The 19,153-nt window shown below is 39.1% G+C and overlaps 1 protein-coding gene across 6 annotated transcripts in view; it reads left to right on the top strand.

Annotated features, from left to right (window-relative positions):
• The window catches only part of CTNND2 (catenin delta 2), a 662,416-nt gene that overhangs the window by 635,281 nt on the left and 7,982 nt on the right, over positions 1-19,153 (top strand). For all 6 annotated transcript variants that reach the window (XM_069853473.1, XM_069853478.1, XM_069853475.1 and 3 more), the window contains 2 exons: positions 8,472-8,598; positions 13,375-13,506. In XM_069853473.1, the coding sequence (XP_069709574.1) occupies positions 8,472-8,598; positions 13,375-13,506 (259 nt within the window). The remainder of the gene's footprint in view (positions 1-8,471; positions 8,599-13,374; positions 13,507-19,153) is intronic.

Below are 19,153 nucleotides of genomic sequence, written 5' to 3'. Positions count from 1 at the left end.
ATTCTGAAAATGTCACTTTAAAGAGCCTACGTAAAACTTAATAATCCTCATCCAGTGCAAGATAGTTTTTCTGTGGTTAATGACTAACTAGGAGCCCTTCTTTAAGCTTCATGCTGCATTAAATATGTATTTCTCTTTCAGCTTCTTAAGCAATTGAACTTGTGCTGTGTCTGGAATGTAGAAATGCTCACTTAAAGTAAAAGCTATTTGTACATTGAAATTCAGAGTGAAAAGGAGAGAAGTGCTGAGGTCAAGTCCACTGCTTATCATAAGAAAGAAGACTGAAGCAGTGCGTGTGTGTTATCACACAGATGCACCAGCCAGGGAGTGGAGTGGCAGTTCCCCAGCATGGGGCACTGAGGCAGGAGCCAAGAGCCCATGTGAGAGGCAGCTGCTTCAGTGGCAGCTCTGCCACCTGGTTGACTTGGTCCTTCCCTGCCTGGCTCTTTGCCTTGGCTCAGGTGATGGCACTGCTCCCCTGGTGCTCTCAGCAGGGTTTCCATCCTCTCCCTTCAGTTGTGTTTGTGCAAATGGGGACTGAGGGGCCTTCCTCATAAGCTCGCACAGCAGCAGGTGGTGTACTCCCAAGATAACCCATAAGCAGCAAGTAACAGGCATCAGCATCATCATCAGAAGGCATGGGAAGCAAACTGCATTTTCCTTTAACCACTTCAGCTAAGTGGTTGTACCGAGAGCAACTCCTGCACTTTTATCCATATTATTATAATATTTTTAAATCCCCAAAACTTGATTAATGTTTCTGTTTTAAGTAATTTTCTGACTTTCATAAGCTGTGGAAATAAGACTATAAACATAAATATTAAAATCCTCAAATTAAGATGAGCTTCAGTGATCCATGTCTTCACTTTGTATTGGTTGATTTTGAGAGTCTGGCTCATAACTCCTTGGGATAGGAGTGGAGACAGGACAACTAGAGTCAGAAGTCCTTTGTCTTTTGGAGACACTGAAATTACTCTAGATTTCCACCTAGAGACTTAAAGCAGAATTACTTCAAAGGATTTAAAACAAACAGCAACTGCTGCTATATAAGCTGGGAGAACGCCAGGTCTTCCAGGCTCAATCCCTGCTCTGCTGTTCAACAACATGTCTCCAGTTCCCACTTTGAGAGCAAAAGACAAAATCCTAGGAGTAAAAATGTCAATATTCTGCTTGTAGTGGTTTGTAGCTTAGCTGATGGCAGTAAAAAAACCATCATTGTAGCCGATTTATTCAGATAACAGCATAAAGTAGATTCATGCCCAGAAATTGCTGATTTGAGTTTTCCTGGAAACAATACAATCAAATCCATAACGGGCAATACTTTCAGGAGATGTTTACTCATAGTAGGATTTGGCACTGTAAAGTCAAAGCAAAGTGAAAGAACACCTTTATTTTTAACTTAGTTTGGTTGGTTTTCAAGAGTGTTTCTAGAGTCACTGAAAATGCAAGTATTCGGTTGAAATCCTTCTTCCAAAATAAATACACTTCAATACAAAGATGTGGGCTTTTTTAGAGAGCAGCCTTCTCTCCATCTTTCCTTCAGCAGCTGATAAATCCTTGTCAGCTACTTCGGTGGCATGCAGGGAGCAGGCCTGCTAGCAAACTCTGTATTCAGGTGTATTTATAGGTTTGCTTTTATATTTGAAAGTTGGCCTTCCCTGCCATTTTGCTGGCAGAGGGAGAGAAGTGTATCTCTTGGTATCTCGGTTGAAAAGTATCTATTCTTCTTTTTATGTTAAAAGAAAATAATATGATCCCAGATTGTAAAGGCTAATGATAAGTGTGGTGGTTGGTGAGCATTTAAAACATATTATTTTAAAAATCCCATTTAAGACCTCCTTGAGATAAATATGTGGATCACCCCAACCTTGTTACCGTTTTAGATTTCTCACCAGTCAAGTCACACGCATAACTTTCATGTGTCAATGTGTGTTGATAATTTGATCCAGTTCTAATTTCTGTTATGTCTTATTAGTATTGTGACAACGAATTCCCAGTGAAGAATTGCCCAGACCTCTGTAAGCCCAATGAACCTTGACTTAATTCACATCAGATTTATCTTTTACTCTTGACAGTGTCACACTGGTGCACACTAGTCAGGAAGTTTCATTTAACCTGACAGCAGTGCTTCAGCTTGTGAAAGATTCAACACCAGCAACTCAGAGGAGTGTCTGGCTGAGTTTCAAAGTGAGTTGATCCCACATTACCTACTTACAGGCACTTTGCCTTGTTAATGTATCACCTACTTTTAATACCATGGTGGGTCTAGTTACCAATTCCTGCAAGTGGTTACCTATCAAAACCTTACTTTTTCTGCAGCTTATTACCATTACAAAACCAGATATTATTACAATTAATTCCTGGAACCAGTAAAATGCTGGCTTACAGATAAAGCAGTAGGATGGCAAAACAAGTCTGGTCTGGTATGCTTCAAGTCATTTGGAAAAATGTTTATTAAATCAAGTCATACGAGGATCAGGCCTGAAACAAGAAGTAACATGCAGGAGAGTTTGTAAACTTCAGGGAGGAAGGACACAACATCCTCTGTAGTTTCTCAGATTTAAAATGTTTCATTATTGGATTTGTTGCACCATTTTTGTTTCTTTTCCCTAGCAGGATTCCTGTGTTTCTGAGAAGTTGCTCTCTTTCTTCCTGACAATGTTAAGTGGCCAGAAGTCAGGGCAGACTATGCTCTTGAGCACTGAGAGATATTTATGTGCATGCAGCTACAGTACAGTTTCTAAACCATTCAGTGCTTTTTAAGTCAGGGTCTTCTTAGCAACTGATCAGTATAATCAGTCAGAGGGTAGGGCTTATTCTTACTTTTTCTGCATGGCTATTAGCACATGAGCTGATGTGGGGTTTCTTTCTGACTGAATGCTCTGAGATCATCCAGACGGGGCGCCGCACTGAGGCTGGTGATGTCAGTGCTCCTTCCCAACTCCACCACACATCGCTTGCCCACCTCATTGTATCTGGTCCCCTCTCTTTCCTCTGTCTTCTGTGAATTCTTAAGGCAGAAGCTCTGTTTTTCCCTTGTTTTCCACATGATCTCAGTTCTCATCAGGGCTTCATTTCATTCAGTCCTTGTAGTGTTACTGTACTACACGTTAGAAGGTGGGGCATGTGGTATCAATCATCTCCTCAAGTCAAGGACTCTGCCACCAGAGAGTTCTGAAAATCTGGAATTCTTGCAAACACTATAGAAAACTGCTTTCTCTTTTTCCCTGAATTTTAAACACAAGAAGAAGAATGTTGAAAACCCATATTACATTGAGTTGGTGCCAAAAATTATTGCTGTTTTTAACCATCAACTTTAAAGTGGTATGTCTCTCAGACTAAAATTCATTAATAAGAACCATTAGCATTTTTGCAAACAAGAAACAAGTCTGTTTATTCCAGTAGCTTTGAATTCTGGAGTCCTGGAACCGATGAATTCTCTGAAGGCATTTTGAGCTCCTGCTTGGTTGTGGAAAATCCTCTCTTGCAGGAAGTTGTTGAGATGCTTGAAAATTTGGTAATCCTTGGGGGAGAGGTCTGGTAAGTGAGGTAGGTGAGGTAGAGTTTGTGCTGCTTCTGCAGAGCCATTTGTGAGATATGCAGTTGGGTGTTGTCATGGAGAAGAATTAGTCGGGTTTGATTGACCAATGTTGGACATAAACAGTGCAGTTCTTGGTATATTTTGTCAATTTCCTGGCAATACTCTGCTGTGAGGGTTTCGCTGGGATTCAAGAAGTCATAATGGATAATTCCACTTGTTGACCACCAAACAGGGACCATAACCTTACTTCGATGCAGTTTTGGTGTGAAGTCTTTCGACACTTCAACTCAGTCCAGCCTTTGTGTGGAATGCTGTTGGTTGTCAAATAGAATCCGTGTTTTGTCACATGTCACAGTGCAATCAAGAAATGCATCAATTTTGTTGCACAAAAGAAGCTCTGAGCAGGCTTGTTTTTTCTTCAGTTGAGGTGGCATCCAGTTGTCAAGGTTTTTTGATTTTCCAGTTTGGTGCAAATGTCAAACAACTGTTGGATGGTCAGCATTTAGTTCTTCTGCAACCTGTCAAGTTGTTTTGCATGGGTCTGCTTCAATAATGGCTCTGAATTGGTTGTTGTCTGTCACGGAAGGACATCCGTGACTACTTCTCATCTTCAAGGCTCGTTTCCATTACAAAATCTTTGGAACCAATGTTGAGCTGCACATTCATTGATGGTCCCCTGGCCAAATGCTTGGTTGATATTGCTAGCAGTTTCTGCTGCTTTGCGTTCCCTTTTGAACTACAACAAAATTGCTCAAGTTTGGGGTTTTTGCCCATCTTTAATTTGGGAGCATAGTATGAAACAGAATAAACAGTGAAAACAAAACCATTAGCATAAATATGTAGAGCAAATTTCATGCTTTAAAATTCTATGCTACATAAGCACAGTTAAAGAAAAGTTTAATCAAAAATAAGCATCACACTTTACAATGACAAAAATGGCAATGATTTTTTGCACCAACCTAATATTTTCATAAGTTACCTATGCAATGGGTGTTTGGCACAGTGAGTTTTGTCATCCTGACAAAATAAATATTTCCCTTAAGCCTGAAGAAGATTATTTGTTTTCAAAATCTCTGAAAGTTTATCAGGGAACAAAGGACCTGTTCACACTTTAAGTCAAGTAAAAGATGAACAGTACGGCTATAATATCACAGGGGTTTTTTTCTGAAGTGGTTATCCAGTCCCCACCCCAAATCTAATCCTTGCAGTTTTAGCAAGAACATACTATCAGAAATGTATAAACTGGCAACCGAACTTTAACATTTGGACTTCATGGAGTATAATGGAGGGAGAATACTTATATTCACTATGGTCAAAATGCAGAGAAATGCCCAATAGAAGATAACTTTGGAAGAGGCAATAAGATGTATAATGGTATTTCTTTACTCTAGTCATTCTGCATCCTCCTGTAGTTTGCAGTTGCCACCTATTAATTAATTGCTGCCAGTTAACAAAGACATCCATTCTTTAATAGAATTGCATTGAATTTCTTTCCAAATTGTCAGTTCTTTTTGCCTTACTCTTCCTCTCCTAGGTCACATTTGTGGCTAGTAAATTGGCTTCTGAAATGCAGTCTCACACACTTCGCTTTTGAGTTAGCTTTCTTCTCTGCAGGACACTGCTATATACTGTACCTTTAAGTACCCAAATCAATTTAATTAAATTTCATTGCAAGCACTAGAGCTGAAACAAACTAATGAAAGCAGCCATCACGTCAGGTGGTATTTATCTCAGCATTAAATTGAAAATACTCCCTTTAGGCTCTTAAAAATTAGTTTCAATATTTAACACTAATAGCTTTTGGAATTGTTGGTGGGGGATAGTTTTAATGAATTTGTTACAAACTGTTTACCTTTCCAAGTATGGAAGCTTGTTCCTTGTGGCAGAGGAGATCTAAAGATAGATGACTTGTAGTATTTAGGGGTTTGAAGTAGCGTGAGGTCTGGGAGCTGCCCGTAATGCTGTTGAAAAACACCAAGAAAGTTGTCATACAGTGATAGCAATATGCTTTGCCTAATCAAAAGCAATGCCAAGCCACTACAATACTTGTGTTAGAGTTCATTGTTTACCTAGTCTTGTTTTACTGAGCTTGCGAACTTGAAAGTTTGTGGCAAATTTGATTTGAAGACCTTACTAGAGACACTACTCTTGGTAGAGAGAGAAATTTGCAGGGAGAACAAGAAAGGAAAATATCTGCCTCAGAAGAATGCCATTGCCAAGCATCCCAACTACAGCTGGATTTTGTGTCCTCACTGTTGAGACACCTTGCAAGGCTATTTTTGAGGAAGCAATGTTGACAAAGTGGTGCCGTGTGCTATTTCTCCATGGGACAATGCAGATAACTTGGATTTATTTAATTCACTTCCCATCAGAGCCAGGGTCCAAGTGTTAATGTAAATAATACAGATGGAATAGACAACAAGAAGAAAGGTTTAGGGGAAGACTCAGGTCACTTTTTTTCTGTCCCACATGCCAGAGATTTATTTGAGGGAAGCAAGAGTGCAAAATGAGCATGTACCTGGCTAGGCATGCATCCAGATCCACAAAGCTGTAAGCATTTCTGACTTGCACTATGTAAGCATGACTGTTGTCTCCTCCCTTTGCAGGCAGACAGAAATAAACAGTCTATTCTTTCTCATCTTATCAGACCTAGAGTCTGTCCTCTTGGTATCTTTTTAAAAATACATAAATGATCAGAAAACTGTAACAGACTGAACTGTGGAGTCACCTTTCTTGTAAGAACTTCTGATCCCAGAGAAGAAGGGAATCATTTTTCTTCAGCAGTATAAAGGCATGGGCTTCTTACATGTTTGCTACTTTTTTCTTTATAGTAGATAAATCACCACACAGGTTATTATTAAAAGGAGATATAAAAATAATGCTAAGTATGTTGTTTACAGACTTGATGCTTGGATAAGATTATTGGATTTAAGCTATTCGTTATAATTATAACTATGTCACGTATTTTAAAATGTATGTATTTTCTATACACATATTATATATCTATATATATTGAAAAATCTCTAATAATTTTCAGTTGCATTTAGCATTAAGAAGTTAGGGCTTCACAGAGGGTTTTGTTTGCGTTCTCATTGATCCTCCTAGGTTGGAAGATGTGGCTCGTGTAGAAGTTGCTTGTTGGAAATGAAAGACTGGATATAGGAAATTTAGATTTAATCAAGTGGTATCAAAGAGTAATTATTTCTTTTTTCAGGTTACTCACTATTTTTTATTAATTAACTAGTTTTCTTCCTTGTACTTTCTTATATGACTGTAGTGAAATACAAAATGCTGTTCTGTGAAGCGTCCTAAACATGAGCAACTTCTGTGGACAAACACTATTGACTCTAGGCAAAGTCATGATTATACCATGAAGGCTAGGGCCCAGACTTCACTCTTTTTTTTACTTTACTTCGAAATTGCAACGGAGATACCCACATGTTTATACAAATGTTTTATGTAAGGAGTACAGACATTTGAAATCTGTAGTTAGGTGTCATATCTGTCTGTCCTAATTTACTTATAACATTTCCCTCTGCATCGAGTGTGAAAATCTTCTTTCCTTCTTCTCATCTCCTTTTAAAAAGAGAAAGTGTCACAATCTTACTGAGTTTTCTTTCATAAATGTTTAGTGGAAGGGGTATTTTCAGGCCATTTTCTCTTGCAATTCCAAGAGCCAGGTGCCTGTGGTTTCCGTGGAGGGAACAAAGTCAGAGAGATGCCTTAGGCAAAGTCACTGAGTGGGAGAGCATGGAACTGAGGCTTAGATGCCTGGAGTAGCCTGAAGTAGGAGGTGGGGATATTTTCTACCACAACAGAGAACTATTTTTCTGTAAGTGAAAGGAAAATTCCAGCTGTTTTTTGGTGGCACTGTATTGTGTTGCTTTTATTCAGCATCTCACTGCAAAACTCCTGTTTAGCACCATTCCAGGTTCTTCACTTGATTTACATTGAGCCCAACAGAAAGGAAACATTTTTAAAAGGCTTGCACCTTCAGTGCGAGACTGGGAAAACTGTGTTACTGATTTAGATTTAACACTAACTAGTGATAAAGGCAGTTAAAATATATCAGCATTTTAAGATATGGGAAATACTTCCATTTAATAAGAGCGCTAACATGATACTTTCAAACTATTTTTAATATCCTTTTAAAAATGTAAAATACGTTACTTTGGATTAATGCATTGTATTATGCATTATGTTGTGGTACAGGAACAAAATATGAATTATTAAAACTGTCGGGTTTTATTTCTGAATTAGCTGTTTCTGGTGTTTGTATTACTTTGGTTTGGGTTTGTTTTTTTGTCTAATACTTCACTATTACCAGTTTTAAATTGGTGGAATAGAATTTATTTCTGTACATCTTTGAGAAAAATACAAGGAACTGTGTTGATTCTTTTTCCCTTATGTGTGAACAAATGGGTTGTTAATATAACTAGACTATAGATACCAAAATGTTTACGATAATTTTGATAATCCTGGAGCTTCCCCATCTACTTACTCCAAATTTTCCTTAGGGCTTAGAAATAAGTTAAAACCAAAACTGATTTTCACCATGAAAACAAGCAGTCTTATAATTTGAAATATTTTCATAGCCAGTAAGTAGTTTGCAATGGGAAAACGGAGGCATGAAAAAATGAACCATTAAACAAGTAGCCTAAAAAGTTGTTCAGTGTTTCTATAATTTGAGTCTTTCTGAAATGTGTTATTTTACAGAACTTACTGCATTTTCAGTTTTCTCCTGGTGCATCAGTACAGTCAGCACATCATATCCTGTACCACTATGAATTTTTGCCATCCAGTGTTAGGAAAAATATAGTAGCCCTCTTGTGCATATGTAGTGAAAACAGTAGAGGCAGGTAACCTGTATTTACAGTGGGGAACTGTATGGTGTTTTCACTGACTGCTATCACATTTTTTGATGTTGCAGGATGGATGGTCACAGTATCACTTTGTAGCCTCATCTTCAACAATAGAAAGGGATCGGCAAAGACCGTACTCTTCATCACGCACGCCCTCCATCTCTCCCGTGCGCATGTCTCCAAACAACCGCTCAGGTAAGACTAGGCTTTCATGACTGAAGTAAAGAGTAAAGACAGAGGCAATCCATCACTGTTATTTTCCTTCTTTAAGGAATGTCACTGGCATCCAGATTAATTGTTAACAGCGGTGGAAGGGCACAAAATATATTCTTTAAACTTGCAACCTTGTAAAGTTTTACAGTAGAAAGAATATTTCATGATTTTTTTTATGGAATCGCATGCAGCGTTTTCGTGATTGGGATTGCCATACAATGAGTTAGAATCATAGAATCTCTAGGATGAAAAAGACCTTTGAGAACATAGTGTCCAACCATACCTGTCCACTGCTAAATCATATTCCTAAGCACTTCATCTACTTGTCTTTTAAATACCACCAGGGATGGTGACTCAACCACCTCCCTGGGCAGCCTGTGCCAGTGGTTGATAACTCTTTCAGTAAAGAAATTTTTCCCAATGTTCAGTCTGAACCTCCCCTGGCACAGCTTGAGGCAATTGCCTCTCATCCTATCACCAGTCACTTGAGCAAAGAGACCAACACTCACCTTTCTACAATCTCCTTTCAGGTAATTGTAGACAGTGATAAGGTCTCCCCTCAGCCTCCTCTTCTCAAGACTAAACAGTCCCAGTTCCCTCAGCCGCTCTTAATAAGACTCGTTCTCCAGCCCCTTCACCAGCTTCGTCGCTCTTCTGTGGACTCGCTCCAGGACCTCGATGTCCTTCTTGTAGTGAGGGGCCCAAAACTGAACACAGCATTTGAGATGCGACTTCACCAGTGCCAAGTACAGGGGCAGAATCACTTCCCTGGTCCTGCTGGCCACGCTGGTTTGATGCAAGCCTAGATGCTGTTGGCCTTCTTGGCCACCTGGGCACTGCTGGCTCATGTTTAGCCAGCTATTGACCAATACCCACAGGTCCTTCTCTGCCAGGCAGCTTTCCAGCCACTCTTCCCCAAGCCTGTAGCGCTGCACAGGGTTGTTGTGTCCCAAATTCAGGACTCTGTGCTTGGCCTTGTCGAACCTTATACCATTGGTCTCAGCCCATTGATCCAGCCTGTTCAGATCCCTCTGTAGATCCTCCCTACCCTCAAGCAGACCGACACTTCCTACCAGCCTAATGTCATCCGCAAACTTACTAAGGGTACATTCAATCCTGTTATACAGGTCATTGATAAAGATGTTGAACAGAAATGGACTCAGTACCAAGCCCTGGGGGACACCACTTGTGACCAGCCTCTAGCTGGATTTAGCTCTACTCTTTGGGCCTGGTTATTGAGCCAGTTTTTCACTCAGCAGAGAGTGCACCTGTCCAGGCCAGTGGAAGCTAGTTTCTCAAGTAGGATACTGTGAGAAACTGTGCCAAAGACTTTACTGAAGTCTAGGTAGACTACATCCACAGCCTTTCCCTTATCCATCAAGTGGGTCACCTTGTCACAGAAGGCAGTCAGGTTAGTTTGGCAGGACCTGCCTTTCACAAACGCACGCTGAATGGCCCTGCTCACATGGTTGTCTTGCGTGTGCAGTGTGATAGCAGCACTGAGGTCAGACTGGCAGGCCTGTAGTTTCCTGGATCCTCCCTCCAGCCCTTCTTGTAAATGGGTATAACATCTGCCAGCCTTAATATCAGTATCTCACCTTATGCTTCAGTGTTAATTAATTTTTCTATTCAGAAATCTGGGCATTTTCCCCTCAGCTTATTCTAAGGTACCTTGGTTAGATAAAGCCATATCCAGTGAAAATCTAAGATAACAGAGTGAAACAATCAGCCTTTCAATGTGCTTTTTACTACATATGCAATCAAATACTGTCATTTGTAGGTACCCCAAGAGGTTAGGATTAGAATGGGTCAAAATTGTGCCATGGTTTTAGTTTTAAGAAAATTGTTCTATTTAATTATTCCAGTTCTACTTATCTAGAAGCTGCATCTTGGTCCTGCAGAACAGACACTAAGGAGATTTGGAAATGTAGGCAGAAGTACAATGAGAGCTGCTATTCAGTTTTCAAAGTCTGTCATTACACAAGTCCGTAAAGGGCTCTTGTTCCTTTTGTTCTTCTCCAAAATCTCATTTTTGCCTGTAAGTGTGAGACACTTGAGATGTCTGGCCCTGAATCTTAGTTCTGTCTCTTGCCAGAACTGTCTTCCCACTTCTGTTGCTCCATTGCTTGAAGAACATATTAAGGAAATTTTGGATTAAATCATATCACCATTATCGGTTATCATGAGACTGGAAAGCCTACTGCAGCCCAGGCTGCCTCCGATCCTAATATCACTGATGAGTTTGCTTATATTGGTGACCATAAGGTCCAGTATTGCATCTTCTCATGTGGGGGTCTCTGTCAGCTGGACTAAGAAGTTATCTTCAATGCAGTCCAGTAGTCTCCTGGATTGCCAACAGCTTGCTGTCTACTTTAAGCTAGATGCTGAACTGCTTAAAGCCCCAGACACACACACAGTTCCACATTAAGATGAGTGTTTAAGAATCACAATCAAATAAATCAACAATTACACTGTCCAAGGGAAAACAAAAAAAAAGATCCAGTCCTTTGGAAATAAATTATAAGGAAGATATCTAGCTAGGCAAAAGTTCTTTGGAAATTCTTTAGGGATTTTTGTCAGTTGCAAACATGAATCAAGAGATGGAGGAATCAGAATGTGAGAACACACTGACTGGACTGTAATTGTTTTAACTTGAATAAAATAGACACAAGATGGGGGCAGTGGGCGGAGAGGTATGCATCAAGTATTCAAGCACATAACAGCCAGCTGTGAAGAGGAATGGCATAAACTTCCTCTACTTTCATAGCAGACAAATGGAAATAACGAGCAGCAAGGAGTCAGGCTAGACATCAGAGAACCATAGGAAAACAAAGCACTGGAACAGACTGCTTGGAGCAGTTATGTGGTCTCTGTCATTAGAGATCTTTAGTTTTAGATGAAAACCTGTCAAGAATTATTTTGGTATACTGGATCCTACCTTGGGGTAAACAGTTGAAGTACATGAACTCACCATGTCCCATCCATCCATAGGACTTGTGATAAGATGCCTTAACTAGTGTAGGGAGCTGTCTTCTTTTTGTGTCCTTTAAGAATAAGGCAGAAAGCCTCGATAGCACTTTTCAGTCTAATGTCAACCAATAATTTTATGTCTGTTTCCAGTAAAAATGCTGAAAGAGGGCACTTCTGTATTCTAACACTTGCCAGAAAGCAGTTGTTCTTACATGGGAGAAGAGACATAATTCCCACAGGGACTAGAGAGAAGTGTTTTTGTCTTTATCAGTAAATTTTGTTCAAAACACCAGAGCACTTAAAAGCATTAGCAGAGTATATGAAACAAAATGCATCCTCACGTTAGGAACTTTTTCAAGGTTTTCGTTCTGTTTTGTTCCCTATTAGACTCAAGTTGCTGTGAGCTGATTTGGTAATGTTTGGTAATTTGTCATGTTTTTTTGTATCTGCTGAATTATCAGCTTTCAAATTATATCAGTATTGACAAGCAATTTAAAAGCAATCCCCAATTCTAATAGAATTCATAAGAAAAACTGTCTGTCCCACGTCTGCTCTGTGAAGTCAAAGGCCAGGGCCAGCAGAACCAATCTAAGCCGAATTCAACATCACTTGTGCTTCCCTACTCCTTAATTAATTACATGTGCTTCCTTGTGCCTTAACTAAAAAAATGTAACATAGTTTAGAGATGTGGAAAGATATAACTCATGACCTAGCTTCACAAATGAATTTGTCTTACTTTTTTTCTTTTTTTTTTTTTCTCCTTTTTAATGCGAGGGCACTGTTATTGCTTTTGAGGTTCTTTTGACATACCAGCCATCTGGGTGGAGGCAGGGGGGGGAGTGTCAGTAAGTACTAGTACTCTGGTCTTTTTTGTACAACTGTGCCTTCATGAGGCTCTGGGGTGTTCTGCCACTTGCCTTGTACTCCTTCCCCTGCCCTCCACAGCAGGGAAAGTGAATTGAATCTACCAATGCTATTATTTTTTCCTCTGCTTTTCTCTTTTTCCTAAGCATCTCAAGCTCTGAGTTTCATGATCAATGCCAGTGATCACCTTCATATTTTCCAGTGCATGAGAATCAAGTACAAACCCACTTCTGCTAGTGACCTCATATTTTCCTCCTTTTAGCCATAACACAAGTATTGGTGATGAAGGATTTCATTTTAGTGATACCTAAAGTAACAGTTGCTGTTTTAACGGTAATTGGTCATACATAGATATTTAAAGAAAATAAATTATTTGAGTTACCTTTAAGTGTTAGTCATTCTTTTCTGTATGTTTTCTGTGAAGAAGACCTTGCTTTTCTTCCTGTCCCCATTAGAATCATTTAATGGGTTTGCTTATTTTCAGCAAACAAGGGAAGAAACAGTTTCTAAGGTTTTTTTCACACAGTTGAAAGTTAATGGTCTTTTCCACAGAAAGGAATTAACCATTTTGAGAAAAAAAGGAAGTGCCTGTACCATAAAGTTTGACAAGATAAAGAAATTTAAAAGTTAAAGGGGAAGAAAAAAATCATTCTTGTAATTTTTTCTTACTGATCATCATACATATTGGGTGGAAGTGAAAAAAGTAAAATGTTCAGAGATAAAAAGTTTGTGATTGGTTGTCTCATGAAAAATGCATTTCTGTATTTGACAAAACAGCACCTTTAATGGGGTAGTTTTCTTCAAACAGCTTAATGTTAATATGGTAAAAAATATAAACTTTACTGAAATGTTTAATCTAGAGTTAAACACTACATTTAGTCATATGTGGTGAGAAAAAAAAATAAATCCATTTTTATGATCTAGCAAGTGCCCCAGCCTCACCTCGGGAAATGATCAGCCTAAAAGAAAGAAAAACAGACTATGAGTCAACTGGAACAAATGCCACTTACCATGGAAATAAAGGAGAACACACTTCTAGGAAAGACACCATGACCGGTAAGTTTATGCTTGCATAGTACATATAAAAATCAGCTGTGATAGACTGCTGATTTTATAGGCTCGGCTGGGTTTAGTTTACTATAGAAAAGAGTCGACCTGCTTTGGTTGATTCCAGAGTTTCAGCCACCTTGCAAAATCCAGCTTGAAGAAATATTTGATCTTAATGAATGAATACAATGCTGTGTAAAAATTTTTTGTAAGACCATGTTTCTTTACAGAGGAAAGGCTCTGACAGCGATTTTGTGTTTCTTTTTAATTTAAAGTTTGTGTTTGTTTCAGAAGGAAGTGAGTAAATCCACCTTGTGTTAACTGATGTTGTTTCTGAAGCATAACAGTGGCTGAGCACGTACAGTGATCCCTACCATCTGTCTTCTGCAGGCAATGGCTTTCTGGGAACTGTTAGCTTGTTTTACACATCAGTCATTCCTAGGAAATTCTGTAGCAGTTTGTAAAGTTTATCCTTCTTACTTTCTCAGCTGGGCTGACGCAAATGGAATGATAATGTCTGCGTATGTTATGGCATCTACTGCTGGTTTCACTGAAGGCTCCCTTAGTGAACTCATTAACCTGTTAGCATTCTATTAATTATAATATTTCAAGTGCTTTGCACCTCTTTGTTATTTCTCTTGCAAAATACGTGTTCGTCTCCATCACCATGGCACAGGCTTATATAACATCTGTTGAACATTTTCCTGCATTTATCCAGTGCTGAGCATCATGGGACCATGGGACCTTTTCCCATGATCACTTCAGAGGTCTTACTCAGAGGATGCCAGAATATGTTCCTCAGGTCACTGGGGACACCAGTAGTACCTCAGCAACAGGCCATCCATACTAGCATTCAAGACTATATTTAGGGTACTGTGGTACACACTGCATCTACTGTGTTATGCACTGTGTAATCAAAACCTAAAGGCCAGCACTGGAATTTGTGTGCAAAGCAATACAGAAGATCAATTATCATGAAAGTGAAAATCTGAAGAAGAAGAATGACAGTCAAGAGCATTTGGAAACCACAGAAATGAGAAGCATCCTGAACAGCATCTGCAGCGTACTACGTGAAGTTGCAGCAGATTCAGTCAAGGTACTGCTTTTCGTGTATCTAATATTTTGAGTGTTTCATAGTCTCTGCACAAGGTGGTTCTCTAAAACACTTCAGTGGGCCTTACTTGTGTGATTGTGAAGGATAGGACTGCAGGTTTTCTCAGTATTTTCTGAAGGATCCATGAAGAGGGAATCTCAGGAGTAAAATCAACAGGCTGAAAAAGCAGAAACATTAATATTTTGTTCTAGCTGTATCTGCAAATTTAGGCTATCAGATAATCTCAGGAGGTTCACAAAAAAAAGTTTTTCCATGTGGAAAATCTGTGTTTCCTTGCAGGTAGTCATCTCCCTCTCCACACTTTTAACAAAAATGGGGTTTTCTTTTTCTCCATCTTTTTGTTTTATCTTTTAGTGTAGTCGTTTTCTCCTCCCATTCCTGTTTCCTTTGTTTCCTTTCTCTTTCACTGTAATTTTCAGATCATGAGGCTTGTAATTCCCCAGCAACTTTTGCTCCGCTTTGATATTTGCATCAGGTTTTCCTTAAATATCTGCCCGTATTTTGTCTGTTCTACTGATCTTTTCAGTGGGCTTTTAGTAAGGAAACTTGAAACTCAGCATCATGCTCAGCTACAGACTATTTTTCCAGCTACTGAGCTCAGCGAGAAAAGTCAAAAGCAAAATCAAATTGAAAAGTTTAATAATATGTCACAATCTTGTATGGCCATTGTACAAATGAATATGAAATTAACAGATCACTTTCTCTCTCTTTCAGGTCACCAAGTCTCTGCTCATTTGGTCTGAGCTCAAATTAACCACCATCTTAAGAACAGAGGAGTATAACAGAAGGAGTTTCACTCATCAGCTTTCACCATGAAATTTGTGTATTGTGCTTGTAGCTCATAAAATAAGTGTTTCATTAAAGAACAATATAAAATCAGTATTTGTGGTTTTAATTGTAAGACATTTTGACTTTACTTGGGTGGTCTAATACAAGTTCGTGTAGGAAGGTCATTGCAATGCCTATATTTCATTTTGTGTATTGCCCATGTACATTAGAGGTACGATTTTCAGATTACACCTGGCATATCGTTATTTTGAGCTGCTCTTGTATTTTGTGCCAAGTTGATGCATTACACAGAGCTTTCTTTGACTTATGGATTTACACAGAATGCAGAGCCATTGCTGTAGTCCCAATATATCCATGACTCTCTCCATGCTCTTCTCCAAAGCTCTTCTCGGTTAAAAAAATTTATGACCTCTTGGCTGAGACTGAATGAAGGTTTTTTGATGGATTTTCAAAGTAGAAATGTTGGTTTCTTGCCATTGTGGGGAGTTGTCAGGAAACCTCTCTGAGAAATGGACACTTTTATGAAGTGAACTGTTTGGCTGAAGATGGTAACTTATATTGATTTCACAAAGACAGCTAAAAAATAGAGGAACAATATCAAAGTTCTCAGTGCCCTCTTCCCTTCACAGGTTTATGATGCATGGTATATTTAGTATCCATCTTCTCTGCAGAAAATAATATCCAATAATAAAATGTTATCACCTAAAGTATATTTTAAGACAAAAACTATTATATTCCTTGTTAAAAAACAGGAACTATAAGTACATCTGGTAAAGTTATTTATGCCATGGTGTGTTCCTTCAGAACACAAAAGACAAGCTTACTGTATACTATCATGGGACACCTACTCTAAAATTTCTTTTACATTGTTAGTTCTCTTGCTGAGCTAACGCATTCATCCCAATCTGCACCCTGTATCTTCACTTCCACCAGCAGAAACATCTCCTGATTAATTTATTTTCTGCTTGATATCAATAATCGATCATCTGTATTTTTGTTTTTTAAACTTACTTGCATGTCCCTGCACATTCAGAACACAACCACCATCATCTGCTGCAATAGCCACAAGTGCTCAGGCTACTTGAACTTACTATTACTTAAAAAAACATAATACACTGTAATCTTTTCTCATGCCCCTATCTTATCTTTCACAATGTAGGAAGGTGGCAATGGTAGTGACAGGTAATGATCTCTTTTAGCTGAGATGTGTGAGGCACAGAAGCATTTTCCATTACTGTCTCAAACCAAATTTTGGAAAATATAGTCCTGCTGCTTATATCAGAAAAAGCAGTTCACACAGTACCAGATGAGGATGACTACCTGTCCAGCTGAGCTATCCTTTCTTGCTGTCAGTTTGTGTTTGTGAGGGCAAAAGGCTAGCACCTTGTTATTTCAAAGAGTCTGCCGGTGTGTTTAGAAGAAGTACTTAACAAGAACTGAAAGCTGAATGTTGAACCATGAATCAAGGATATATGAGGACGGCTTCAGTCAGTGATACCTGTGACACATAAACCATCAAGTGACATAATTTTCAAAGTTGGCAGCTTTGCAAAAAACTGCTGTGGGGAACTATATGATATTAAAAAAACCCCAAACAAACAATATTACCTTGAAAACTGAATGGGGGGGAGGGGTGCGGAGGGAGAAAAAAGTATTTTTCTATAATGTTCTTTATGCAATGCAACCACAAAGTATTGCAGGTTGATCATAGTACTCATTTTAGAACCTTCACAGTTTTGCCTAGTAAAAAGTAACTCTTCAGTACTATCACATACTGATGTTTAGCTACTGCAGACTATACACACACACATCACTCGTTAAACCATTTCATCTAAACCTACAATTTTCACATCCCTGTAAGTAAGTAAGGCTGCTGGAAAATCCGTCTCTTGCTCCATGTACCCCTTTCCCTTCTCTTGCCATGTTTTTAAGAAGAACGTTATTTCATTAACTTCTCTTCCTCTCTGATAATTTTACTATGATGGTACATACACAATATTAACAGCAAAGATCAGATGCTAACCACTCGATATCTGGCCATTCATCCAGTTCATTCTCTTCCTTCTTTCTTTTATATTTGCCCTCTACTTTTGAACAGCAAGAGTCAACTGCTCACTGAAGCACGGCAGAGCGGGGAAGGAGTTCCCAGGGGTGCCGCCTGTGTGTTCAGAAGCAGGTACTGGAGCGGGGCTGCATGCATTGCTAGCAGCTACATTGCTTGACTTACATTTCCTCTAGAGACAGATTTATCCCAGCCTCCCTTCTAGTCTGAGCCAAGTTTTCTTGTTCTTGATCTCTTGGCATTCATTTCCAAGGATTCAATGTGTCATTATATTTCTTTTTATTACATTAAGAAAATAATAGGTTTTTTTTTTTTTTGCATTTTAAGCTTGTCAATCTATGTCCACATCACTGCAGTAAAATCAGCAATGCAGACCTTGCAGCTATTTTTATAAGCTGAAACTACCCATTTTTCCATTGCAGAATATGCGATCTGGGAGACTGTAAGTTTTCAATCTGGCATGTCACAATTCTGAGCATCAGTGCAAGTGTCACAGCAGTGCATTGGACAGGTGCTGTGCACCAGCTCTGGACTATTTCTGCTTTTATAATAGACATGGCTATTAGTGGCACGTAGGAACCTTGTGCCTTTTCATATACCTATAAAAAGATGGGAAGGTCATAACCTGCCTTAAAACCTCTCTGATTGCCTCTAGGAAGAACATATAAATTAGCATGTGTCCAGTTTGCTGGTTTTCATCAGATTCTTCATAAAGCTTCCAGGTGTTGCACTGTATACCAGTCTTTCATTCTTGACATCCAACTTATTCAACCAGTATTGTCCTGTCTGGACTTAATGTGTTCAGCCACACATGGCTGAAAACTTGCCTGTATGAAACTTCAGCCATGCTTATCGTGCAGTTTATATACATGAAAACAAAATGGTAACAAGAAGTTCTTCCCCTGTTTATGGAAGTCCAACACACCGAATATCACTTTCATTTTTTTTAAGATGTAGCACTTCATAAAATTAGGTAGCTGAAACACTGACTGTCTTTGGATCTTGAGAAAAGGAATCTGTAACCTAACATCTTCTAGCACTTTGTAAGACAAGCAGAAAACTCAGAAAAAAGGCATTAAAAAGATGGTATCAAGGAAAGATATGGCAATTGTAGTAGTGAGAGTCATGCCCTTGTGAGATGCACCATAAATAGCAGTGCTGATGCAGACGCTTCTAATACCAAAGACTGTCATTGCGAGGAAGATTTCCAAACACTAAAGCACAGGATGCAGCTGGGTTATAAAAAACTCTGAAATGACAGTCAAGTCACACACAGCACTCAAGTCTGGTGACAAAGTGCAGCCTGAGCAAAGAGAACCTCTGCAGATCCACGCTTCAGTACTAACATCGATGGCCAAAGACAAGCTACTCAAGCAGTTATCATTTCCATCTGTTACTGCCTATTGGCACATAGGCAGAATTAAATCTGCCTTCCACTGGAAAAGAGGAATCATCATCTCTTACTGAAGTTCAGAGTCTTCTCGCCTTCAAAGAGAGGATCCTGCTGCACTCCCTGGAGACCTCCAGAGCTCTTCTCCATTTCCTACAGCAGACTATGTGCTGCATCCAGATCTTCCAGAAATAAGTTTTTTCATCCCTATTAGTTAATGGTTATCAAGTGAAAAAAAAATTTTTTTCCAGCTGTTATGGCTCTTTACCCCACTGTATGAGCCCTGCCTTTATCCATGTCA

The sequence above is a fragment of the Phaenicophaeus curvirostris genome, chromosome 3, assembly GCF_032191515.1.
Source record: "Phaenicophaeus curvirostris isolate KB17595 chromosome 3, BPBGC_Pcur_1.0, whole genome shotgun sequence".
Taxonomy (NCBI): domain Eukaryota; kingdom Metazoa; phylum Chordata; class Aves; order Cuculiformes; family Cuculidae; genus Phaenicophaeus; species Phaenicophaeus curvirostris.
The sequence above is the reverse complement of the archived record's forward strand: the minus strand, read 5'-3'. Positions and strand labels throughout refer to the sequence as shown.